This window comes from Abramis brama (assembly GCF_963993115.1).
Source record: "Abramis brama genome assembly, chromosome: 1".
Lineage (NCBI taxonomy): Eukaryota > Metazoa > Chordata > Actinopteri > Cypriniformes > Leuciscidae > Abramis > Abramis brama.
This window is the reverse complement of record NC_139963.1, coordinates 40,257,011-40,284,283: the sequence shown is the minus strand read 5'-3', so window position 1 is coordinate 40,284,283 and position 27,273 is coordinate 40,257,011. Positions and strand designations below refer to the sequence as shown.

The window sequence follows — 27,273 nt, the reverse complement described above, 5'->3', positions numbered from 1 at the left end:
GAGTCTGATCCAGAACTGACTGCCATGCTTTCCCGGGCAGCCGTGAGCATCGGGCTTTTGTGGAACCCTCCGCCATGTCCCGAGCGCTCAATGCTTGATGATTGGTTTTTGGGGGCAATTCCAATTCCTTTCTTCCCGGAAGTGCATGAAGAGGTCATGAGTTCGTGGAAGTCTCCTTTGACTTTTCGCGGCTGCTCAGTGGCCTCTTCCGCCTTCTCTGCCCTCGATGAGGAAGGCGCCCCAGCCCGTACCAGTCCCGCAGCCTGCCAAACACCAGGCAAAGCGGCGCTCCTGATACGGGCAGCTCAGAGATGGGTTGCAGTTCTTCACAGGAGGTGGTTGCAGGGCCACTCCTTCCCCTGGGGAAGAATATTTTGTTCTCCCTTAAAGAAAGAACTGACATTCCCATCTCTGAGCCCCCAGAGGCCGTGGATGGCAGTGTGCGACGCTCTGACTCGCCACTCTCGTCCCCCTCTGTTGCCAGACTCCTGTCAGAGGAGGTCGCTGCGGAATGCTCGTCCTTCCCTGGCCTCCTCTGTCAGGACGCGGCATATGACCGTGCCCCCACACCGGGACGCTCCGCTTCCCACGTCTGGGCTGGTCATTCCGCCTCGCTGCTCCATCGTGGGTACGTCTGTGGTTCAAATGACCCCGCTGGTTCAGTTTTTGGGAGCCTGGCTAGAGCTTCCCTATCTGTCCCGTTGGCTTGTGAGAACCATCAGGCTCGGCTATTATTATTATTTATGGCCCAAAAAACAGGTTTTAACGCTTCTCTTGGTAGATTGCGTTGGTCATTATGGAAATGATCCTGCTGCTGTGTTCTTTAATTTGTGCCTCAGTAGATCACATGCAGAACTTTCTACTCCCATCTGTACTTTTTTGGAATTGCGCTCTCACGCTAATTTGCCCTGTTTAGTAAATCTGGCTCTGACTTTTTAAAGTGGCTATATGTAGAATTGAGAAACCCTTGTTATTAGCGACACCTGGCTATTAAGTGAACTGCAGCCAGCAGTGTTGGGAACGTTACTTTAAAAAAGTAATTAGTTATAGTTACTCACTACTTGTTCCAAAAAGTAACTGAGTTAGTAACTGAATTACTCTATAATAAAAGTAACTCGTTACCAGGGAAAGTAACTATTTGCGTTACTGTAAAAAAAAAAAAAAGTAAAAAAAAAAGTTGCTATATGTCAAAGAATTTGGATTTTTTTTTAGCAGTTTTCACAAGTCAGTTGAAATGAGTAGAACAGACAGGTGTTTGTACATAACTTTCGATATTTATTGCACGTTGACAGACAGCAAGAGGTTTATCCTGCACTTCAAGCATTATCTTTGTAAGAAAAGTAAACAGTTACACCATATAAAGTGCATTTAACTCTGCAAATTAAATCAACCTCTCTCAATTTTTTATTAAAAGTTTTATTAATAAAGTAAAGGCATTGAACCAGTTTATTTGTAGTGCACTGACTGTGCACATTATATAACATTATATGTTTTATATAATTAGTTTATTTATTAAATTAATAAACCTTTGTTTTCCTTAATTTTAATTAGCAGTAACTTAAACACTTTGCAGTTTGAATGTCCTGTATAAACAAAATTACGGATTATGTTTTTATGTTTCCACTGTTCGATCGCGTCCGCGCCACACACACACACACACGCACGCACACACACAAATGTAAACACTTTGCGACTTTTCGATCGCGCCCGCGTCTCTCTTTCTCTCTCTCTCTCACACACACACAAATGTAAACACTTTGCAACTTTTCGATCGCGCCCGCGCCTCTCTCTCTCTCTCTCTCTCTCTCTCTCTCTTTCGGTTCAATACGAATACATGTACCGTTCCACCCCTAGTTCTTGCCTTTGACCTCAATGAATTTGAAGTAGTGCTTATATCTCCACCTTGAAAATGCCAACTTTTCATCGGATTGCTCCTGACTCGCCATCTCTGCTGCTGCTTCATCGAATCTCTGTTTAGCTGGTGTGTGTGTGTGTGTGTGTGTGTGGCGCGTGTGCTGGCATGTGTGTAAAAACACTGGCTCTGATTGGCTACCATGAAACACATGACTCTGCCTTAGCCAATCATAATCGCTTACCTTGTTATTAACCCACCTCCTCACTCGCTGTGTGAGCCAGGGGTGCGTTCGGATTACACAGTTTATTCAATCAATGCATAGTAACGCACCGCATTTAACGTCCAGTAATGTTAACGGCGTTGTAACGGCGGGAAAAGTAATTAGTTAGATTACCCCGTTACTGAAAAATCGAGTGTCTCTAGTCCTCTCAGGACTGCAATAAACACAGCTACTTATTCCATTCACTCCCACCCTATCCCTTCTGGGCTCCTTCCAAAGCCACGCCCCCAAAACACATGAACGCGCGATGCCGACCGCTCACAGCTAGAGGACGTGTTTTCCAGCGCCGAGCGGAGAGGAGTGCAGTGCATGTAGTAACATCATGTCAGAATCACATGTAATAAAATACCTAACTTTATCATTATGAATATAAACAACTAACATGGCTGTTAGTACTCACTATCAAGCTAGCATATCGATACTGGTAAAGTTTAAAATATATTGAGTTTGATTTGGTAACGAGCTAGTAACATAAGGCAAAGCTAAAAACAGGTTGCATTGATACACGTTTTCCCATTACCATCAGTTACACTGTGATGAAGGTGAATTTCGTGTAAGATTCATAACATGTACGGTGTTTTGCATGTAAGAGCTTCCACGATGAAAGCACTGTTGGCTCTGATGAGGACTAACGTTACACTCCGGTGACAAGTAGCCTACCTTTCTACCTTACTAGTTCCTTTTTTTGCCTTGGCTAACTGTATATGCAGGTACTGGGAATTTTGACTGCTCTTTCTCTGCCATTATTGTGATTCTTCCTAGCTTCCGTGCCTCTCTCCGTGCCTCTTCCCCTCCTCGAGTCAAATGGGTGCGCGCATGTGGGCAGCTCCTGTCGCAGCAGGGGTGGTAGCCATGGTAGCGAGGGAGAGTGACAGTCGCCCAGCCAATCATTTCATTCGTTCCGAATGGAAATAAGTAGCTGTGTTTATTGCGCCCTGAGAGGACTACAGACACTCGATTTTTATACTCTCTTTTTCAGAGTACTTACATTTTAATTATGTATTGGTATATAAAGAAAGTTTAAACAAATTTGGGAATTTTTTTTTTAGAAAAAAACTGCTGACCCTACCTTTAAATGAAAGCAACTTGCACTGACATATCTTCAAATATTTCAGTGCCATTGTTTTGTCTCAAGATGAACACCCGTAATGTTTTTTCCTAAGGCACGTTTATAAAAGCTACTAAATGTCCTAAATGAACTAAGGCCTAACCTGTCTGTAAAACCAGACCAAAGTATACTAAAGCTTACTTCTTTTTCACAAGGGTAGTCTATGGTGGCCTAGAAATTAAACTTTATGTTTGAATTTTCTCTCATTTGTGTACAGCTAATCTGATCGATGTATTACGCATACTGGAGCTGTCTGAAGACATGGAGGGAGTGTCAGTAGATACTGGTCTGTGCACCGAGAGAAAGGACACATCAGAAACAGACATGGCTTACAGAATAAACAAAAAGATTCAACTCAGCGCCCCAACTAAACAGTTCTTTCCAGGTATGGACTTTTTGAAATGTACTCTCACAAATTCTCAAGCATTTGAGGCCATTGTTTTATTTTCTGAAGTGTAAATTGTGTTATATGTGGACAATGCTTTGCTGTTTTATTTAATAGATTCTGCTTTCCCTGAGAACTTCTCTCTGATGACCACGGTGAAGGCTAAGAAGAACACTCAGTTCTTCCTACTGTCTTTGTATGATGAGCAGGGAGTCCAACAGCTGGGTCTGGAGATGGGCCGATCCCCCGTATTCCTCTATGAAGACCATAGAGGCCAGCCGGCTCCAGATCTCTACCCCATTTTTAAGAAAATAAATCTGGCTGATGGGAAGTGAGTGCTTTCATGCAGTCTTAGTAGCCTTGGAGTGCCTTGAAGTTTTCTTTCTTTGAAAAACAATGAGCGGTGACCCTATTTTACTTCCATAATGTAATGCACTCTATTTCATAGTGATAAATGTTGGACTTTTTTTATACTGAATGTCATAGTGCCAAAATAATGCCTGAATAGCTAATACCAATAGTAATAATAATATATGGGCTATTGGTAAACATTATACAGCAGCCCATGCAGCCTTAGTGATGTCAGCAGAAAAAGGAAAATATCTCTATAGAAAGAGAAGGTTATCAAATTGTGGTTAACGATTACAAGATCACATTTCTGTGGAACAGCGTGTTTGTGGAAATGTTCACAGTAAAACCGTGAGCATGCATTCATGAGCTAAATCAGATTTATTTTATCTTCTGCACTCTTATCTTACTTAGATTGAATTTCACACATGCAAATGTGTAAATTAAATGGGGATTGAGTGAGTACAAAACATTCAAAGACCTTATTTAACATCTGGTATTAATATTCATCTCAGGTGGTCAGATTATATATAATCTGCCAAGGTAAATTGCAGATTACACCGGATATTAATTGCGTGATCGGTGAGTAAACTGTCATTCTTTTTTGTCCGTGATGTGTAAGAACGTATTCATTTTTATTTATATTACAAAATATTTTGACTACCTTTGAATATGGTTTCAGTGATTTGATCACAAAATGTTTTGGACTGCATGTAGACCTATATTTAGTGCTGTGCACTTTAATCAGATTAGCTGAGATGGATGTTAATACCAGGTGTAAACAGAGGAAAGTGAACTGTTTTGTTGTCAAAACAGTTCTGAAAAACTGTGTTGGAATTAATTAAGCCTTCTTCACACTATGCTATGAGTCATGCCTTACATTCATTAATAAATTATTACTAGTAGACATATTCCAACATATGTTAGAGAAAGAGGGCTCTTTAAAACTGGCTCTTGCAAACAAAATAAATGTTTCAACTTGGCTCTTGATGTGGCGATGGTACCGCAGTGTCAGTGTGCCAATATATAGAGTGTTCTTCACATTTACACAACCCATTATCCACCTCTAATAGCCATGCTCCTGAAAGATCAGTTAATATCATTTCCCTGGGTTAGCACTGTGATAAAGCTCTGCTGTTGTTGACACCGATTAACCCTGCTGTCGTCTCTTCTCAGATGGCATCGGATAGCCTACAGCGTGGAGGGCAAATCTGTTACTCTCTACCTGGACTGTAAGAAGGTGCAGACGCTGGAATTAATGCGTGGAGACAACCCTGTGGTCAGCACTGATGGAATTGTTGTTTTCGGGACACGGTTACTAGATGAGGAAGTTTTTGAGGTACGAACCATTAGACATCCTGGTTTTTGGAATACAAGGACATGTAAATGTTTTCACATGCACACAAATAGCCAGGTTAGGGCAAGTTAAAGGAATAGTTTATGCAAAAATAAAAAAAATTGTTATCATGTACTCACCCTCATGTCATTCCAAACTCGTAAGACCTTCGTTCATCTTCGAAACCCAAAGTAAGATATTTTAAATTATATCTGTGATATTTCTGTCCCTCCATTGACAGTCCACTCAACTACCACTTTGATGCTTCAAAAAGTCCATAAAGAGATTGTATAACTAATCCATATTAATCGAGAAGTTAAGAGAAAATTTTCTGAAGAGACACGATCGCTTTATATGATGAACAGATTGAACTTATTATTTTATTCACATATAAACATTGACAATATCCCCGCAATCGAGCGTGCAAGAGAGAAGCCCTGTTTCCAATTGGTATTAAGATGCGTTTTCAGTGATCTGATCACAAATGGTCAGCCAAGACACATTACCATTTCCACCTGGTATTATCATGCGTTTCAAATGCGTCTCCTCTCCTTTAAACCACTTGCGTTCAGATTTCCTATTATTTCATCACACAACACTATAGCACTTTCACTTCCGGCTCATGAATACTACTGAATGAGCAAACCTCTGTTACGTGGCTTACGCAAATAATATAATATAATATAATATAATATAATATAATATAATATAATATAATATAATATAATATAATATAATATAATATAATATAACATAATATTCTGTTGTAATGGTGGGATGTCTGAAATACTGTCAACAACAACAACAGAATTACCATGTTTTAGGAAATAAAATGTTCTATAAATCAGGTGAAAGATATATGAACAAACGCCTCTACAAAAACCTTCATAATATAGATAGATAGTGCCACTGAAATGCAGATTTCTGGCTCAGTGTAGGGTAAAATTTGATTTTGAAAACACGGCCTTTAAAGATATGCATTAATATTGAAATCTACTGACACAAATAAAAAAGTGTAATGAAATAAACACTTGAATTGTATCATTTTGATATTTTCTTTCCAGAAGTCTGAATTAAGACTAGGAAGCAAAAAAGTATGGTGTCCGAGAGAGCTCAACGTGCTGCAACTGAAGAAAACACCCGCAAATTCAGAAAACATCCTCATCAGTTTTACAACACGTGTGCTCCAAATACTCAATATACCAGGTGAAAATAATGAGGAAATTACGTTGTCTTTCGTTGCTCCCTTCATCAAGTGCGTTCCAAACGTCTACATAATGGCACACAAGTGCCCTGCTCACTCCAAAGTCCCCACTTGAAGGGCTCTGCCCTTCGAAGGGAGTAGGGAGTAGGGATGCTCTTGAGCAATAAGCATGTCCCAGCCGGGTTCATCACTTATTGGGGTCCCCTGGAAACATTTCCATTGTGTTCTGTTCTATTTGCAGCGCGTTTCTGTATTTGGTTGTGTTGTGAAAGTTTGCTGCGTGTTTCTGTATTTGGTTGTGTTGTGAGTATTTGGAGCACACATCTGTTGTAAAACTGATGAAGATGTTTTCTTAATTTGCGGGTGTTTTTCCATTTGCATGTGTTTTCTTCAGTTGCAGCGCGTTGAGCTCTCTCGGCCACCGTAAAAAAGCCCAAAGTGCTTGTAGCCTTAAATGTAATCCAAAATTTCCAAACTTCATATGATGTACATACAGTACATGCATACTTCTAAGTAACAGTCATTTAGATTAAATTTATCTCACAAATAAATGTCTGGGTCATTATACACTGAAATAATTAAAAAATAAATAAATTCAGCACATTGAAAATTAAGCCTACTTTTAAGGATAATAAAATATATATTTTGTGACATTACTTGTATTTAAAGCACCCTAACTGATAACCATAATGCATCTGAATGTTTTACTTTTATAATGTTTGCAATTCTTATTGTAAATGATGATTCATTACATTATTATTAATGTAATAAGATAATTATTAATTTAAATTAAGTCAAAGGCATTACAACAAATACTACAATGATGTAAAATACTTTGCAATGTAAATAATATGTATTTATTTGTTTACTTATTTATTTTTTTACATTACAGTTTTTTTAATTCAAATATCATTTATACTGGGGCTGAGGTGAAATATGATCATGTTCTGGACAAGTTTTGTGAGATTGAACAGCTAAACACAGTAACAGGCTTTCTTGTGCTTATCCACACTCTTTCTTTCTCACTCTTTACTCTATTTTCATATTCCTTCAACCCTCCTCTCATCAACGTCTTTATAAATGCTGCAGTATATGCTCATCATACTCCCCTGTGACTGAAACAAACAACAAACAAGATATTTCTCTTGAGAGTTGACAGGAACTCTCAGATCAGTATAATTTAAGTTCATTCAAAATTCATATGTTTATTCCTCTGCTTTGCTTTAATGGAATAAGCAGTGGCAGTCTGTTTGTTTTATGTTTAATTGAATAGTTTGGAATTGAGTGGATCAGAGGCAGTTGTCGGGGCTGCTAACACTGGGCTCCTCAGCGAGGAATAAACAGATGCTGTTCAGGCTTGTTTCCACTGCTAGAGAATACCTGGAAGTACCACCCTGCTCACCTGTGAATTAGTGCTGTCTGAATGAGCACATATTCACAAATATTTGTTTTTTAGATGACCCTTCCCTTTTTGTCCATTTTTGGGGCTATTTCAGAGATAACGTAATGCGTTTAAATGTGTTGTTGAAGAGTTTGTATTTCGGGAGCCTTATATTTTTTGGTTTATCCCAGCATCAGCACAACTTAAAATGGTACTTCCCTGCTGTCAAAATGGGCTTTCAATAAAACTAGGCTGGCTATACAGTAGAAGAAAAAATGAAAATCGGTGCTATCCGTCTAAAAAAGGCCAAATAGGAAAACATTGACACCCATAATGCACTGGGCATATTGTCGTCCAAGGCCACTCCCACCAGTCTGCTGCTGGATACGCTTGACCAGAGTCAAATGCCGCCTTGCTTTAGTAGGAAATACTTCTTTGTAAACTATTAGTCATAATGGTGTCTGCTTGTATTGTTCTCATGTGCAAGAATTCAAAGAGTAAACGTTTAGCGGGAGTAAGTTACTTTCGGTTTCCAGTGAAGGATCCAGCGTGTTGTAGGCAGCGACTAAAGGCTGCAAAGAGGTGACAAAATTAATTGTTCTTCTACTCTGCCTATTTTAGAAGATCTCCATTATCTTCACTCCATTATCTTCATCTGCAATTCTGGAGTCTTCATGAGTTTCAACATTTGATAAATATTGAGTATTGCTTTGGTTGCTTAGGTTCATATCAGCCTATATGACTCTCATGGTGTTTATATAACATTCAGATGAATAAGTTTGATAAGTTTGAACATGCACAGAAACTGCATGACTCATCTTCTCTTGCTTGTGCTTGATGGTTCTAGCTAGATATAGATTAGAACTGAAGACTCATCACTGCTTTTGGCTGTATCCTCATGCTTATGTCTACTGGACCTCAGTAGAGAGCACAGGGAGTGGTTGCACCCTCAGGACGACAACTAACAGTCTGGCCTGTGAGCCTTTATATAGGGAATGCTATGTAAGAGTCCTCTGTCTGCTGCCACCACAAACAAACTAATGTTTCGTCAAGTCCAGCATAGCACACGCCACATGTCCTCTAGCCACCCACTGCAATAACTTTACCCCCTCAAATCCTCCCATGCAATGTTTTTGCCTGTTGTAGCTTTAGTTGTTTTTGACAAAACCCCACCCAAAGAAACACAATTCCCATTACATTCCATACTTGCCAGAATCCAGCCCAAAACAATGTCTCATTGTTAACAAATCCTGTTAAGAGCAAGGAATCATCTTAAGAGCATCCTTAACTATATTTGTGTCAGGCAGGGAACATCATGGCACATCCCAATCCAATGTTTGCGTAATATCCTGTCTATTAAATTGTATCTAGACCATTTTTAAAGGGACTGTCCTCCACTGCTTGTGATATCCCACAATCTCGTGTATGTGGTTAGTTAAAAATAACACCTGTAACCAGAATGGTTGAAAGCAAATTAATAAATTAAACATTTATTTAAAAAACAAATTACCAAATCAGAGATCAGACATCATTCAGTTGATCAGTGATATTCTTTCACACCAATGACGTCGTTGCCTCTTCCATTATATCATCAGAATAATTTTATTTTAAAAATCCAGCCCAATGCATACACAAAAAAAGTGGCGAGGCCTGTTTGAGTTAGCAGTGTTATGATAAGGGGTGTATCATTTTCTAAAATATGTTCAAATGAAACAGAGTGTTACTGACAGACTGGAAAGAGAGGTGCTGCAATAATGTACAAATGTGGAAATATATATATGTAGTTTGAGTCAATGAATATTTATGTGTGAATAAAAGACTAAATTAAATCTGATCAATGTATAAAGCAATTGAGTCTCTTCAGAAAATTTGGACTAAACCGCTCAATTAATATAGATTAAAATTTCATCATTTGTGTTCTGAAGATGAATGAAAAACTTACGGGTTTGGAACGACATGAGGGTGAGTAATTAATGTCAGAATTTTCATTTTTGGCTGAACTAACCCTTTAAATGTGCATAGTATAGCTTTGCTAAGTTAATTTTTTCCAATGTGTTGATTCAGGTTCTACCAGGAAAACCCCTTTAGTCATCATTAGATCTTCATGTTAACCCTAAAGCTAACCAGATGTGATGATGACTTAGAAGCTGGTCTGAAGCCAGTTTCCATAAAAAAATGTACAAGTCATTGACTGACTGACTGGGCAGCAAAGCCAGACAGTCAGTCACCTTTGCTGCTTAACATCTCCGTTTGTGCCATGATTAAGAGTCTCTACCGCCGCTTGTGTTCTTAAAGAACAGAACAATCTAATCTTATCCAGTAACACTTAATTTTACAGTGTTCTTGTTACACGTTACTGTAGTATAAATTATGCATAGTTACATTCGACTAACCCTAATCCAAACCCCATTTCTCACCCTAACCCTATAGTAAGTACATTTAGTTAATTAGTATTTCTCAGAACTTAAATGTATAATTACATTGTAACAGGGACACTTTAAAATAAAGTGTAACCTCTAATCCTTCCTTGTTGTGCTGAACCACTGTGATAAATGATGACTAATTCTCCTCATTTATCTTTCTCTGGGTCTAATAGAGCTGCATCTGGGTCATGGGGTCAGGGTTATCTGGGTGAGGCTGGTACTGGGGGATGTGCAAGTTTAACCTGATCTGAGGCCAGTTCCCAGGCCCTGGATTCAAGGGGAATCCAGAAGGCTTATGTTCCGGTCCAAATCTCTCAGCGTGGGAGAGCTGCTCTGGAGCCTGGGGACTATGGTCAGGGCTAATGCATCTATTGCTTCCAGATTCTTACAAATTACTCAAGTCCTGGGGAAGTCTTGGAGAACTAAACTAGAACACACACACACAAAACAAGCACCCTGGTTCACTGATCATACATGGATGTTTTATAAACATGCAGAACTGTGTTAACTGGTTTATTGAGTCCTTGAGTTGTCAAGCATGTCTTATGACCTTAATTTCAGCCGACATATAAACTGGTGGGATCAGTGGAGTTAAATTAGTTGGCTAGGTATACTGATTTATTTTTCTTTTAAGATCCAGCAAATGTCAGATTAATGTGAGAAATGCTGTGGTCGGGCTGTACTCTACTGCCGATTGAGTTTGTGTGGTATCTTGGGTATTGCCAGTTTTTGACTTCTTGTTCTTCCACCCACTGATGTTCTGGCAGGACCCCAGCGATGAGTCACAGATTCCCCATTGGCCTTATAAAGAAAGATCTCTTTATTGTGAATATCATACTGTATATAAGTGCTGTTCAGCTATTCAGAAAGTCTAAACAATTTAGTTGTATTATGGGTGCCTTTCAGTAGGGGGCGTTCTCTCCTATGGTATTGCATTTTGATTTAAAAAAAGAAATAGGTCTTAAAGATATTTTCAGTTAAGAATTCAGTATGGAATTGAATTTTTTCCAAACAGTTAGAATTTGTTTATCACTCACTGGTGTCTGTGCGAAGGTGTGTGCAGTAAATTTAACATATATTTTGTTACTTATATACTGTAACTGTTCATCCAATCAGATTTCAGAGTTTCATTAAATACAAAACAACATACGCTACACAAACTTGCAAAATATTTTATTCTGTCATAATACACGGCTACTTTTGAGTGGCTGTCATTGGAGAAAGATGCATTTTGCAGCCAGGTGGTCATTTTTATTTTAAGGAATTCAAGGATTTAAATTGGTTTAGGAGAAATTAGAATTCATTGTAAAATACTGTATTTGAACTATTTGCAAATAGTATACAGTATAAGGGTCAGTTCTGTAGTTTTTTTTTTTATCTCCAGGATTTGATTATGGTTGGGTGTTTAATTAATTGTGCAGTGTGTTTGGTTTCATACGGTATATGGTTTGCCTATTATGACTCTCTTGGTGTTTATATAACATTCAGATGAAAAAGTTAATAAGTTTGAACATGCATTGAAACTCCATGACTAATGTGGCAAAAAGTGGCTCTGTTAGTGCCCTATCATGTCAGCAATGCAGCGTCAAGCGCGATGCAAGTGTTTTTTGCTAGTTTCAGCAAAAACAAAAACAGCAGCACAAAAACATGCCAAATATTAAAAATAAAAGGATTACAATGTAAAATATTAATACTGTGTACATAAAGATATGGTGTAATCCGGCTTGTCCCGTAGATGGTCTGCTTGCACGCTTTGACCTCTGGAGACGCGTTCAGTTTTTCCGCTTGTAAATTTCGTCATGTAAATAGCGAATCCGCCATAGTGTGAACGCAACTGGCTGTTAAAGGGAATGGGAGATGAGACTCAGACTCTGGTTGGTTTATTTCACGTTACGCCCAAAATACACCCATTACTATACAACCCTTTTAGACCATGCGCCGCACCCTGACTATTTTTCCCATCGTTAAACTTGCAAAAGTGGATTCGGACACGCCCTAAGGGAACTTGCGCCTTGTGCTTTAGACCGTGCGCTTATATCTTTAAAATAGGGCCCTTAATGTTTATTGTCTAGTCACATTCAATTACATATTACATTACATCAATTGTGTAAATGATAGTGGTTGTTCAATTTATAATTGAATAAAATCGTCACTTCTTGGGAAATTGGTGTGAAATATCTGTAATAATGGAAGTTTGGCTCTTTTTCCCCCATTATAAATGACTTGCGTCTCAGAGCGTGCAGACGAATGCAATAAACTCTGTCATGTTATCTTGCATTCGGATGCTGGTGTTTGGGAACGCTATCATGTGAGATGCTTCTGTGAGGAAATTAAACCAAATCATTCTGATCAGGCATTTCAGAATGGTCAGACCAACATTTGAGATGTTGTGCAATGAAATTGGTCCTCATTAGTCCAGTTATCCAATCACATCATCTGTTGAGGCAAAGTCACGTGAGATTTTGTGTTATACATTGAGGGATTTATTCGGTAAATGTGTTTCCATCATAGTTCATGCGCAGGTCTTCTTATTGGATAAAAAATCAGCCTCAATTGAGCGCATACGTTTTTTAATGCACATTTTTAGAATTTATGTGCATCTTGCCGTTTCCATTCAGTGTTTTTTTATACGATATCCCAAAGAAAGGTGGATGGAAACATAGCTACTGATGAGCATTGTTAGACTGCTGAGGCAAACCAGCCTAAACTTTTAACTTCTTGTCATTCTAACAACAAATCGAGTTGTGCGAAATTGAGTGCAGCAGTTCCCACATTCCCACAAAACGTCAGCACATTTTACTAATTCTTTCCCTCGTTTTATCGTGTGCACTATATAATTATTTGTTCCCTTGATTTACTAAATCGTGGCCAAGTTGTAAAAATGAATTCCCTTGTTTTAGTTCAATCAAAATGAGGGAACAAATTAGTTCAATGTGCACACAATGTACTAAAATGTGGAAATTAATTAATAAATCGTGCGTGGGATCAAATTCTTACTTCGTGGTCATTATTTACTAAAACGAGAGAAACATTTTTTGTCCGCATAAACAACTTTCTTTGAGTTAGGAGTTAGGACTACACCACTGCATTATAGAAGACGGGGCCTGTTGTTCATAAATTGATAACTAAAAGGAGTCCTTTAGATAACTAAGAGGGAAATCGAAAAAGTTTGAGAAGATATTTGTTTTTTAAATGAAGAAAGATTGTTCTTCCTGTTGCTTAAACTCTTGTTTGCAGTGCACTTCCAAAATGTAATGCAGTACATGTGAATATTACCCCATCAATGAGAGTGGGATATGTGTGTGTACAGGGCAAGATCCAGCAGCTCCTGCTCGTGGATGATCCTCAGGTTGCGGCTGACTACTGCCAAGATTACATTCCCGATTGCGACAGCCCTTTGCCCTACAGTACCCAGAGCCTGGACCCTGATGAGGTTAGTGATTCCTCTGCGAGTGTGGCTCCTCATGTAGTCAAAAAAGCCTTCTTTTCTTGTTATTTCCAACTGATTTATTTTACATCTATATGACATAACTTTTTTCCCCTTTACTGTCCTACAGACTCCTCATATTTTAGCATTTAAGTATCATATGCAAACAGAGGAAGAGACACTTGTTTTTCCAATGAACCTTGAGCAACCAGCCTCACAGTTTTCCACAGAATTGCTGAATTTTATGAAGACATAATTTGTTCCAGCTTGGCCAAAAATGTCTTCCTCTCTTTGGAAGAGCCCTGTCAAAACTTCCTTTGAGTGGTTGAGCTGCCTTGGCTTCTCAATTCCACATTTACATTTATCTGTTTGCACTTTTTACTGTTCTGGCTTCTGGGCTCTGCTCCCAGCGCACTCATCTAAGCCAGCCAATAAACAGCACAGGCATGCATATGAATTAAAATGCCTATGCACTAGTGCACTGTTATTATTATGATTTATTTTTTGTACAACCAATATAATAGAGATATTTTTATGTTGAAATGTATAACTGCGGAACGGATTCTTTTTACTTTTATTTCTGTTTTTTTTTTTTTTTGGCACAATAATAACAAAACAATGACTAGATAATAATAATGATAATAATGATAATAATGGGGGCCTTTAGCTCAGTGCTAACATTTTAAAGCAACAACATGGAACTTTTCCTCTGCGGTCGCCCTACAGGTTGGAAGCGGAATTGTCCATTACCGCTGTCGTAAAATGATTTACGGTTACTGTCAACGCATTCTCATCCCCAAATCGTCACTTTCAAACATTCTTCAATATCCGACGCACAAAGCACCCTTAGCGTCAATATGAGACGCTTCGGTTATGGGTACGTTTAGGTCTGTGGTAGGGTTATGCGTCTCATATGGACGCTAAAGGGTGCTTTGTGCGTCAGATATTGAAGAAATTTTGAAAGCGTCAGTATATGACGACTTGGGATGAGAACGGGCTGTTACTGTAAGTTATATGAAGCATGCAGGTTTTTTTCATATGGGCAATGATAATATTATTAATCTTCCTCCTTTCATAATTTATACATGTTTAGTAGACTAAACATTTTAACTCAAACATTTGCGATTTGCATGTCGATTGCAATGCTCAAATCTGAACGAGAATGATAGCGATAGCATCCTAACCATCTAAAACTAGCATGTTAGTGTTTACTAGCTACCAGATTGATAATTCGCTCATCTACTAACGTTAGCTGATTCATGAAGATAAATGGAGGACCAGATAGTTTCCGTAACGTAGCCAGGCAGACAACAGATTAGAAAAACTAAAGATAGTATGCAAGCAATTTACTTACTAACGTTAGTTCAACAGCATGACGGCCAAGTCAGCATCGGTCTGACGATAAGCTCACGCCAGCGAGCAAACGCTCGACCAATATTGATCCTCGTCCTGCCTTTCAGTTTATCACTCTCCCTTTTCCTCTTCCGACACTACTCCGACAAAACCTTGGACTTCTTACGTTTCGCTGCTGCTTCAGCCATGACGAAAACACACGCACGAAAACAAACGCGCTGGTTGGCCTGTCACGGTGGGCGAAGTGACGTATGCCGTAAAGCAGTCGAATTTTGTAGTTATTTTTGAGCTCTGGTTACTACCCGCTCCCCGAAGTTACATAGTGCCAGTAAAAGCGATACAGACCCCGTCAGGCTCTGGCAGACGTCTCATTCAACCAATTGTAAGTCGATGTACCATCACAAGGGTCTTGGAAATATATTATGAAGGTTGAAAAACTACATGTTGTTACTTTAAAAACTCATTCTCAATTGATGGACTTAATACAATATTGTATATATACTAATATACACACTCCTGTTCTAAAGTTTGGGGCCAAAAAGACTTATAAATAAAATAAAAACTTTCAGCAAGTATGCAAAAGTAACATTACAGACATTACAAAAGATTTATATTTCAAATAAATGCCTTTGAATTTTCTATTAATTAAAGAATCTTGGAAAAAATTGTGTTTTCCACAAAAATATTTAACAAAATTTTTTTTTTCAGCATTGAAAATAATCAGAAATGTTTCATGAGCATCAAATCATCGTATTAGAATGATTTCTGAAGGATCATGTGAGAGAACATTGTACTTTGTACGTTTTTCATCTTCAAACCAAACTTAGGTCTCTAGCCGACAAAGTGTAAGTTCTGTCTGGCTAGGGCGCTTCCCATACGCATTTTAGGTCAATAGGTCAATAGGAAGAGAGTAGACAGTCTTTTATGTCTGTTCAAACACATTCAACCAGATCAGCGTTTACACTACGAAAGTAATCCGGTCGAATGCGTTTTTGACTACCTCTGAAAGTGGTCAAAAGTGGACAAGCTCAAAATGGTTTAGACGCCGTTTTTAACTACAGTTAGCATCGTCCACTTGTGATCCAATCGACCAAAACACATCTTAATACCAGGTGTAAACATGAGTGTTGTCATGACATTTTCCTATGGCCCCAGTGACATGAAAATGAAGCTTTAGGTGATTGCCTCAAAAAGTTCTGTATTCTCTTGATTAAAGATGGCAGATTTCAGATCGCATAATTATTGGGGTTCTGCGCCAGCCTAGCAACTATTATTGAGATGAATAAGAGTGCTAACAGATATCTATCTACAAGATGCAAGAACACGTCCTATGTGAACAGCACCACAGTTTATCTTTTAAATCAACGGTGACTTCTTAGACTCCCCCATACTTGTTTTCATAATGTGATATTTTTTGTGGACATTTTGAACATGTTTTTCCGATTTCGATGATTTGTGTTTGTTGTGAACGTGCACGTGCGGGTGAGTCAGCCCAGTGAGTAATCATGTCAGTGGGTTAGCATTTCTCTGCGGCCTTCTGGGAGGAACGCTTAAGGTCATCGTACAATCATTTCTCCTCACAACTCCCACGGCCAGTTTTGTGCGAGTGTGCTGAATGTAAATGTCTGCGCATGTGTGTTTATCGGCAGCCGTTCAAAGGCAGAGCCAGTTGGCTTTCAGTTCCCACAACAGCTGAGAGACCGGGGACTAATGACGGGATTCATCAGCATTGCTCACATTACTGACCTATTACCAGAGCTCACACTGATCCGATTCTATCCTGCCCGACTTGGCATCTCAACACCTCGCTTTGGTTCTCACATTATTCATATAATCTCCCCCTGACAGGCCTCATCAAGCCCATTCAGTCAGAGCCTCTCATAATAGCCTGTAAGCAGCTCAGCTCTGACCCCTTGAATTGTGGGCTGATAATGTAGTGCCTGTCTGAATTGAGAACAAGTTGAACTTTGACCTAATTTGCAAAGAGAATAATATACATTGTCTAGTGGAATCAGTCAGACACCTTCATTTTAGATTAAATTATAGAGATTGCCAGTGATATACGTGTCTGTATGTTGTGTTGTCCTACTGTCAGAATGTCTTGAACAATTTTAATTCTGCTCATCTATCCCCAACCTCTGACCTCTTGCCCCATCTATAAAAGGTCAATCCCATCTATAACCTCGATGACATCATGCAGGGAGACGAGCCTGTGGAACCAACGAAACGCCCCAAAAAGGGCCGCAAAGGCAAAAAGAACAAAAAAAAGAAAGATAAGAAAGGCAAAAAAGAATCTCGTAAGAAGAGAAAGGAGGCCGAAGCTCTTGAAGAAGGTTTCCTTGAGGTTTCTTCTAAGCTGCCGGAGTATTTGGCTCATCGAGGAGCTTTACCAGCTGCAACAGAGCAGCCGGATCCACCTGCGACGGAGCATCCCAAGACACCAGTGCAATCTCCAACAATAACGGTCGATCTGATGGACTCCATACCCGACATGCCCACTCATGAACCCGACACCTATCAGGACGAACACACCAGACCCGTTACTGTGACAGATCTTGAGGACCAGTCTGTGCTGGCACCTGCATTTTCTGAATCCCCAAAGATGGAGGTGGAGGTAGAACATTAAGTGCCAGTGTAGTTGCCCATACTTCCTCCTCCTCCCTCCCTATCGTTCTCCTGACCAATCACTGACTCTCCCTCGCACATTTTAACCACTAGTCATCCATTATACTAACCAGCCTCCGTCATTCTAACCTCCCCAATAACTGCACCGATACTCTTCTTCCCAGATGTTGTGCTCATAAAATAACTACATTGTAGTCATAGTTGGCAGCTTTAGTGAGATGTGTCGACTCAAAATGCATATGAATTACGGCTCATTTCAACTGTGATACTTTGATGCGCGTCACTAGTTGAATGCGAGACATGATGCATATATTACTCGGGTTTTGGCGTAGAGTTACACTTAGAGTGTACTTTTATGTCTTGACTTGGCACGCTTTATACAGATTAAAACTGAAAGATGTGCTCCAAGACAGAATGAGAAATAGGACTGCGTCTGACAGAAATCCATTTTCATGTGTCTTTTTGAAACATTTCCCTTTGACAGCTTTGATAGATGTAGTTTTTACTGAATGAATCAAGCTTCTGCTGAGGTAAAACTCAGATGCCAGTATCAGTGTGCCAGGTTTGCTCACCCTGCTTTTCATGCTGTTATGGCTGCCACCAGAACATTCGGCTTTCATGCTGACATCCTTTGTTGTTATTAAAACCTCCTACCCCACACTCACCAGCTCAGCAGTATTTATGCTTTGAAACCAGAACGTTTCTGTAACCTGCACCTGTGAATTGCGCTAACATTTTAATTAGTCAACAGTGGAGATGTGGAGCACAGTTAGGCCAGAAACATATACAAGTATGCAAACGCAACGCAAGTTCACATGCACATGCTGCGTATGCATTCTTTCATTACAAACAAATCTCAGTACTCAAGGGGGCAATAGAGTTACATTCAAACATCTGTTACTCTTTAATGCTGTAACTTCAAGCAAGATTTACATTATACTGTTGCTCAGCCGTTACACTAGCTTACTTGAAGGGGCGGCTCGACCTGAAATTTATTTTAACGCTCTCAATATAGCGCCCCCTTGTGGTAATGCTGAAAATGCAACTCATTTCGCATTTGCATTTATGTACTTGTGTAGACTATATTTCGGGCCTTAGTGTCTCTAAAGCTCAGATGCCCAGTGGAGCCAAACTAGTGTAGAGTGGAAATGACTGACTTTGCTCGGTATCTCCATGGTTGCGGTTGCCATGGCTGTGCCACTTCTGATTCTGCTGTGTCGGTGTGCAGGAGGAGAGGCAGATTAAAACACCAGAGGTTGAGGAGTTTAGTGATGACCTTTACGGCGATGAGCACAACGAGCTCTTGGCTTCCACAGTGACAGTTGGCCCTAATATCACGGACTATGAGGTATGTGCTCTGGTCTCTGTTTCCGGGCTTTGCAAGCATGTTTGAGGTGATAACCTTGACTGTATGCTGTGGACATGTTTTGTTCTTTCATAGATCATGGAGTTTGATGAGTTTAAAAACGGCTCGGACAGTTTTGAGCAGGAATATGAGGAATATGAGATTTATGAGGACCGATTTGACCCCGCAGCGAGGGAGAAGCCAGGCACATGGGATGGAGAGGTACAGTTTTGTACCTCTGTAATAAATTAACTGTCAACACACAGGCAAATATGTATTTCCTCTTTATCCCAACTAGGGATGCAAAGTTTCAGTATTTTGGAACAAAAATGCAGTAACATTAGTCTTTATACAGTATCAGATTTATTTCAAAATAATGCAGTCTGCAAAAACAATGATTAGATAATTGAGAAATACTGAAATGCATGTTCTTAAAGGAATAGTTCACCCCAAAATAAAAAATATCCTATAATTTACTCACTCTCAAGCCATCCTAGGTGTATATGACTTTCTTCTGTCAGCCAAACACAATCGCGCATACGGCTGTTGTCGGAAGCCAGTGTTTATAGTTTTAAATAGATATTTGTCTTACCAAAATGCATCACTTCACTTCAGAAGGCATTTATTAACCCACTGCAATCATATATATTACTTTTATGATGGATGGATGTGCTTTTTTGAGCTTCAAAATCTCAGGATCTATTCAATGCCCATTTCAAATCTGGGAAGAGCCAGGATATTTTTTAATATAATTCCGATTGTGTTCGGCTGAAAGAAGAAAGTCATATAGGCTACATGGCTTAGGATGGCTTGGGGGTGAACGTTGAACTATTTTTGGGTGAACTATTCCTTTAAATACTTTACATTAGCTTTTATATATTTTGTTTGTGTGTTTATTTGCTCTTTAAAATTTACTTGAAAACACAAGCAAAAAAACACTCTTTACTTTACTGAGAAATACCGAAAGCTAAATGTCATATTTTAATTCCATTTTATAATATTTATATTAATATTTAACTTTTTAAATAAATGTCCATGTTCCATTAGTTCGTTTTTGGTTTGGTATGAAAATTGGTATCAAGAATCATGAAATTACACAGACTTTGGTATTGACTACTGAAATGTATTGTAACAACTCTAATCTCATTACCACTTGTAAGCAAGATCTCATCCTTCACCTGTTCCTCCTCTCTCAGGGCGGGCGATTTGAGAAAGGACAGAAGGGAGAGCAAGGTGTCGTTGAACCAGTGAGTGCTGGAGTGTGAAGTTAAACATACTAACTTACAAACACACACAGGCCATCTAATTCTAATCTCCTTGTGTTTTATACTAACTAGGGCAATTTTTTTGAAGGACCCCCTGGCCCACCAGGACTGCCAGTAAGTCAAAATACTATTTAAATAATTAGCAAAATTATTATAAAACAACTTTACAGTCTTCAAGTGATTTCATGTGGTCTTGAAGTGGTGTCTGGGAATTTTTCATTAAAAAATATTTGTTTATTCTGTTTATTCCCCAGGGTCTTCCAGGAATTGCTGGCATCACAGGCCCCCCAGGACCCAGCGGAGACCCAGGTGATATGGTGAGTGTCCTCATAATCACCTGACCCACAAGACCTGGCATGAACCTCGAGCTGAGGACACACAGAACACATCCAGGGGGACGGGGGGAGATGACTGGACTCGTGTGTTGATGGAACAAACCTCACAGATGACTCAGAGCCGCTCGAAGGGACCACCAACCTCTACGGAGACCTTAGGCATCAGGAACCCATGACTCATCTGATAGTTTGACCTAATTTGCTCTGGACAGTGTGTCTGTTCTTGTAGCGTGACTCACACTTTACACACGATCTCTTACCAGGGTGAGAGAGACAGCAGACTTCCAACTGCAGTAAAGAGCCTAAATTCATCATTTTCCTCTGGCAGTGCGGATGAAGATAGATTATTCTTTTGTCTCCGCTCAGTTTAACGCCTCTGGTCGGTTGTGAATCAACTTCTCTTGGGTGTCAGCTTCACAAGAGTTGAGTTTTAGTAAAAACATCAGACTAGGCTGAGAAAGCCCGTTCACTGCATATGTAAGCTCTTTTTGGCCTTGCACGTTTATAGAGGTTTTATAACATTTCCGAAGCTGAAAGACAAAAGAAAATATTCCATCCAGAGGTATTATCTTTTCTTTTGAAGGTTGAAGAGTTGTGTTGTTAGGAGAGGACTGGTGACTGACAGCTTTGATTAGCTGAGCTCTTAAATTTTTTTACACCAGGCAAATGTGCACCGTACGCCTTGATACAGGAATCACGTAAAATCAGAAAAGAAAATCAATAGGTGTTTTATTGCATTCAGGAAACAAGCCAATGGATAGGGATTAACTGAAGAATGCTGATGGATAGGGATTAACTGAAGAATGCTGTAATGCAATTGTTTTGTAGAGAAATGCTTCATTAATGAACTGAGCTAATTGTCTCTGCTCACACAAGGGTCCGGAGGGACGTCCAGGGCTGCCTGGTGCTGATGGGATACCGGGTCCTTCAGGCACTTTGCTCATGTTACCCGTAAGATGAAATCATTCCTTCAGTAATGCATTTAAACCACTTGCATCACATTAGTAAGAGTTGTTTGCTAGAGGAATATAATTCAAATTTTACATCACAAAACATGAGGTATTAGCCTCAATAGCATATTTTGGCCACATGGTGGAGCTGTGATATAATCAGTGCCGTTAACATTCAGTACATTTCCAATTTTGTGTTCTAAACATGTTAAATATATATCTTTAATAGTAACTTGCTTAATGTGTATGAAATATTTAGTCAGTAATCTCTTCCCCTCAGTTCCAGTATGGAGGAGACTCTCAGAAGGGACCTGTCATATCTGCTCAAGAGGCGCAGGCTCAAGCCATCTTACAACAGACCAAAGTAAGACACCCAAATCCAAACTGTCTTTGGCACTTACATATGTGCCCTGGTACTCATTTATCAGTACTATATAGTCAATGATGTTTGCTAACACAATCATCACTTTTGCTGATGTTAATTTTTAGGTTTAGGGATTTGAACAAACCACTAACCCCAAAAATATTGAACTTTGTAGCATATTGTCACCACTTGTGATACAGATATGAATTATTTTCTTAACAATCAGACTTAGTTTGCCCATGCAGAAGAAAAAATGGGTGGAAGAATCCTGTAAATTTGCACTGAAGGATAAAAGCCATATCTTGAGACCAGTTTGGTTACCTTAAAAATGTGCTTCATATAATGTTTTATACCATGGTCTGTCTGAAATGTCTGAGCAATTTTGAACTTTTTCCTGTCTGTTTGTATTTGTTATTTGCTTCTAGCTGTCATTGAAGGGTCCTCCTGGTCCACTAGGTCTCACAGGGAGACCAGGTCCAGTGGTAAAAAAATCTTTCTCATTTCTTTTCAAACTTTTTTTTTTTTTTAGCACAGCCTATGCGATCTGCTTCAAATTTTGATTGTTTTGGGTTTGGGGTTCAGTGGATACTTTCTGTCTTTGAAAATGTATGTTTGTTCCAGGGTCTTCCAGGTCCCAGTGGACTAAAAGGGGACAGTGGAGAGTATGGGCCTGCGGTGAGGACATTTCCTTTTATATTTCCTTTTTACATTCAGTAGCCTTTAAAATCCTTGGACTCACCATCTCCATCTCTCTGTCTGTTTATTATTTCTTTTGTTTAAGGGGCCACGTGGGTTGCCAGGTCCTGCTGGTCTTAATGGAAAACCTGGGAAGAGGGTAAGACTGAACATCTCACACACTGTGTAAAAAAATCAATGGAAGAGTGATCAGAGTTCAAGTGTGATCCATTTAATTAAACTCATCATGAATATGAATTGGGCGATAACAGTTTCTATATTGATGTGCTGTGTTTTTTGGTTCATGAATATTGCATAAGCAGTGCAAAGTGGTGGATAGAATATGATGACGAAGTGGTATTCTGTGTTTTACCTTGCAGGGCCGGTCAGGAGCGGATGGAGGTCGAGGGGCTCCTGGAGAGACAGGAGCAAAGGTTATTCACCATATAGTTCCATTAGGACAGGCCATGCACAATAATACTAACTTTTGACTTTAACCTATGGTAATTAGAACACAGTGATGACATATATTTGTAGGCTAATCTGGAAGTTAGCCTCACCCTGGTTCCCTTGACAAAACCATTTTCCATTGGCTTTTGGATTTCACGTTTTGTTCATCATGACAATCTTCACAAATGAACACAACTTTTATGAATTTTGAAGCCCAATATACTGTACAATAGCCAGAAGGAATGTTAGGCTATAAACAAACTACACCAACCCTTTAAATCTTTATTTAAAATCCACAAGTTTTGGGTTAGGATAGTTTGCAAGAGCGTGAGTATAAACACAATTAGGCTGTAAAAGTGGACTAGTGAGTTGATGAGTTTACCTTTATCCCCAACCCCATTTAGCCACTTATTAGCAATCGCCTTTTTCAAGACACATAGAAGCTGAAAAAATGATGAGTGAGGGATTACTAATGTATATTACAGTGGTGGACAGTAACATGTATTTTTGGGAAACTTTTACTTAACTATATACCAAATCATAATATTGTAGTTTTTACTCCAATACATAGTTCTGTCATGAAACCTAAAGTCATAGGTCCTAAAGTCAACCTTCTTGCAATCACATCCTTTTCTATAGGGAACAGCTGATTGGTTCCTGCTGTATCAATAGCCAATGAGCTCGCTGCTCAACCTTCAAATATTTGGTTAGCACTTGCCTTAGCAGTACAGCATGCTTTCAGAAGCCCTCCACCTTCCCCAGCTCCACCTGTGTAGATCTGTTACGGCTAATTCATGTACACTATACTGTACAGCAGCGGCATGTCTTACTTGCTCACAGCAGCGTGTCATGTATGTATTGGCAGTAGCAAGTCCTGTAATTGCTCTTCAGTAGCAGCAGTATAGCAGATCTATTCTGTCAAGACCAAATATATCAACATTGTCATATCCATTACCATGCCAAGCACTCCAAGACTTGTCATGACAGAACTACATTTCATAAAAACATGTTGCTCCTCGTTTTTATTTTTTTAAATGAAGAAATTGACACCCGCTCCGAGACGTTATATCAGTATTAGATTTGTGAACGAGCTGATTCTTTTCAATGAACCCGCTAAATCGGATTGCAAATCGCACTCAACGATTAATTCGTGAATTGGACCAATCTGATTGCATCTGTTCTTGAGTCAACAACTTACTGATTCATTGATTTGGTTAGAGCAAATTTCCAGTTAATAATTCACTGAATCCACAAGTCTGACTTAAAATGAACCAAGAACAGGAGATCCTCTGAGCTTGAGCACGCGCGTGACTGATGGTACGAAAAGTAAGTTACTAATGCGAATTCTGTATGGACCTGGTACATTATTTTTGATCAGGATATTCAGTACTCTTTCAGAAGATGTGTAATAGCGCCCCCTAACGTATAACAGTGAAAACATGGAAAGTTGGAAAATTCCGATGGTGGGGAAAGAGTTCAAATCAAGCACTTTACTCAAGTAAAATTGAAAAGGAACCCTTAATACTTTTACTGGAGTAATATTTTAATAGGTTATCTGTACTTTTACTCAAGCTAAAATTTCTGTTCTTCATCTACCACTGGTATTTTATGTTGTAGTAATAAAATAAAAATGAGCTTGTGTTAGCCGCAAACCTTATTTCAGGAATTTAACCATAAACCCATTCAAAAAAGCCATTGATTTTTGGACAATGGAACCAGGAGTGCAAACATGCTAATTTACGGGTTTTAGGACTCATTCCCCCAGCACTCTATATGTTGGTGAGTTTGCATGGGCAACCTCTACAAATATCCAGTTTTTGTGTTTGGTTAGTTAATGTGTGTATGGATTTGCTCAAGTTGTAGATTCAGCTGCCAGAGCTAAATGGGAACACCGGAAACTTTAATTTGACCCTAATAGTTTCGGCCACTGATGGAACCGTTTGCTATTGAGAGCTGTGTTTTATTGTGTGTGCTGACAATAGCAAGCATTCAGCCCTGTCCAGCTGCAAGACCCGTCAGTAAATAAATCACGCAGAGCTATTTAGCACAACAGCAGTTTGTTTGATGAGGAAGTGTGAGGTACTCCCGCAGCTCTCCGAGTCCCAGCACCGGATGCGGGCTGAGAATCACGACAGATGGGAAGGTTCCTCTGAGGCAGCCTGTCAAACCCTGCCACATGCCACACACACCTCTGGCCCATAGTCACTGCTTGCGTCTGTGCGTTTGTGTGTTCGAAGCAAAGCACATGACATTGCGAAAGGACATGAGTTCTGTTCAGTTAATGAAGTGTGCTGGTGGATGTTTGTGTTTGAAACGCCAACTGCTTTGTCGATCTTTCTTATGGATCTTTGTCTTTTTTGCAGGGTGACAGGGGCTTTGATGGACTGCCTGGTCTTCCGGGGAACAAAGGACATAGAGTGCGTAGAGAACACCAAATTGCTTAATCAAATCACACAGTCTGTTTACTGCTCAGTCAAGAGTGGCTCTTAGATGTACACTCCGCTTCACTTTTAATAGATCCTCAGATCTATTTTAGACTTCATATTGTGTGCAATATCACAAATGTGACTCTCATGTGAACATTCCTCAGGGAGACATGGGGAGACCTGGACCCCAAGGTCCACCTGGAGAGCCCGGTCACAAGGTAATACAGATTCGCCTTTACTTCCATCCGGTTTTTCAGAGCTTTGTGCAACCCCCTAAATGAGTCTTTTATCAGATTGCTAATAATCCGTTTAAAGATCGCCTGCACTGCCCCAGGTGTGTACTCGCAAATCGCATGAAAGAGACAAGCTGTGCACTGTGTGGGATGTTCTCATTATGCAAAGTTAAAAAATGTATGCAGCAGCGATTCACATTGATCACAGCTTTCAAGAATGGGAATATTTTTGCATACATAACCCTTCTGACATCCATCCTTAAAGACTTAAGGCTGAATCTTAGTTTTTTTCCACCACAATGAAGATGACTATATTGCCAAACTTCCTATTACAGGGTTCGGATGGGCCTGTTGGACCAAGAGGGCAACCGGGAGAACCTGTGAGTGACGCAACCCAACCCATGGACAGACACACATGCACACAGGCACATAAACACATACAGGTCTCTGACATCCAGTGGGCAGCTTTGTGTCCCTGCTTGGCACAGTCTGATTAACGGTGGCTCAAGCACCATTTAAGTCTCGGCAGGTGAGCTGTGATCCAATGGGGCCACCCAGAGATAAATGGATCACCCAGAGCAGTAAGGGACTTGAGTACTATTACAGCTCGGTACAGAGAGAGATGCTGTGGAGATAAATGCGGGGATGGAGATAGATGAGCTGGGAGATTGGTGAAGGGAAGAGATGAAATCCTGGCCTGCATGATTATATTTCCATATCAATCACCTCCCTGGAGATCACAGATGTGGCTCTGGAACAGGTGGCTTGGCCGGTGTACAAAGACCAAGACTGACAAAAACAAAACACACACGCCAGCCATGCATACACACACAGACACACACATACTAGAGGCAAGAGGATCCATACATGCATATATACACATCAAACTTAAACAGATGTACAGAAGCAGCCTTGTGGATATACCAACACTAATCTAGTGAAATACTGTTCGATCATTACCGCACTTAACCTTGGTGATGCTAATGGGAGTTTCTGATGAGTTTCTGATTGTTTTACTCTACAGGGGCTAAGAGGAATTGTGGGGCCAAGAGGGCCACCTGGTCCAACTGGGCAGCAGGTATGACAATTACCATCCATCAGAGTTACATAATGGCTAGTTTGCATGCACAACATGGATAGAGGTGCTGTGGTATTTTTAAGATTGTGAAGCATAACCTTGTGTTGTACTTTTAGGGAATTCAAGGCGTCGATGGTGTTCAAGGGGCAAAGGGCAACTTGGTAGGTCTGCTATGAAAATTTCCATGCATGTATTACACAATGTCTGCAGATGAATAAATTCCAGAAAAGAGCAGCAGGAAGTTTATTGTGGTCCTCTGAAACAACATGTCAGATGTTGTCAGATAAAACCAATTGAGAAATAACCCGAGGAGGGTTTTTGCACTGGCAGACACGGTAACAGAGCCCTTGAGAACTGTAGAGCAAGGATACCTCAAGCCTTCATCTATTCATCTGACATATACTGCCTTCAAGTCATGTTGGAATGA

General features: G+C 39.8%; 1 protein-coding gene across 2 annotated transcripts in view; it reads left to right on the top strand.

The window, feature by feature from the left end:
- col5a3a (collagen, type V, alpha 3a) overlaps window positions 1-27,273 on the top strand; it is a 58,387-nt gene that overhangs the window by 11,412 nt on the left and 19,702 nt on the right. Inside the window, exons 2-22 of one of the 2 annotated variants that reach the window (XM_084113516.1) lie at window positions 3,461-3,628; window positions 3,746-3,959; window positions 5,153-5,315; window positions 13,631-13,753; window positions 17,265-17,714; window positions 18,954-19,073; window positions 19,167-19,292; window positions 20,267-20,317; window positions 20,408-20,449; window positions 20,590-20,652; window positions 21,547-21,621; window positions 21,901-21,984; window positions 22,410-22,466; window positions 22,606-22,659; window positions 22,766-22,819; window positions 23,040-23,093; window positions 25,473-25,526; window positions 25,700-25,753; window positions 26,104-26,148; window positions 26,793-26,846; window positions 26,963-27,007. In XM_084113516.1, coding sequence (XP_083969642.1) covers window positions 3,461-3,628; window positions 3,746-3,959; window positions 5,153-5,315; window positions 13,631-13,753; window positions 17,265-17,714; window positions 18,954-19,073; window positions 19,167-19,292; window positions 20,267-20,317; window positions 20,408-20,449; window positions 20,590-20,652; window positions 21,547-21,621; window positions 21,901-21,984; window positions 22,410-22,466; window positions 22,606-22,659; window positions 22,766-22,819; window positions 23,040-23,093; window positions 25,473-25,526; window positions 25,700-25,753; window positions 26,104-26,148; window positions 26,793-26,846; window positions 26,963-27,007 — 2,150 coding nt within the window. The remainder of the gene's footprint in view (window positions 1-3,460; window positions 3,629-3,745; window positions 3,960-5,152; window positions 5,316-13,630; window positions 13,754-17,264; window positions 17,715-18,953; window positions 19,074-19,166; window positions 19,293-20,266; window positions 20,318-20,407; window positions 20,450-20,589; window positions 20,653-21,546; window positions 21,622-21,900; window positions 21,985-22,409; window positions 22,467-22,605; window positions 22,660-22,765; window positions 22,820-23,039; window positions 23,094-25,472; window positions 25,527-25,699; window positions 25,754-26,103; window positions 26,149-26,792; window positions 26,847-26,962; window positions 27,008-27,273) is intronic. The other variant, XM_084113517.1, reaches the window with a different exon arrangement.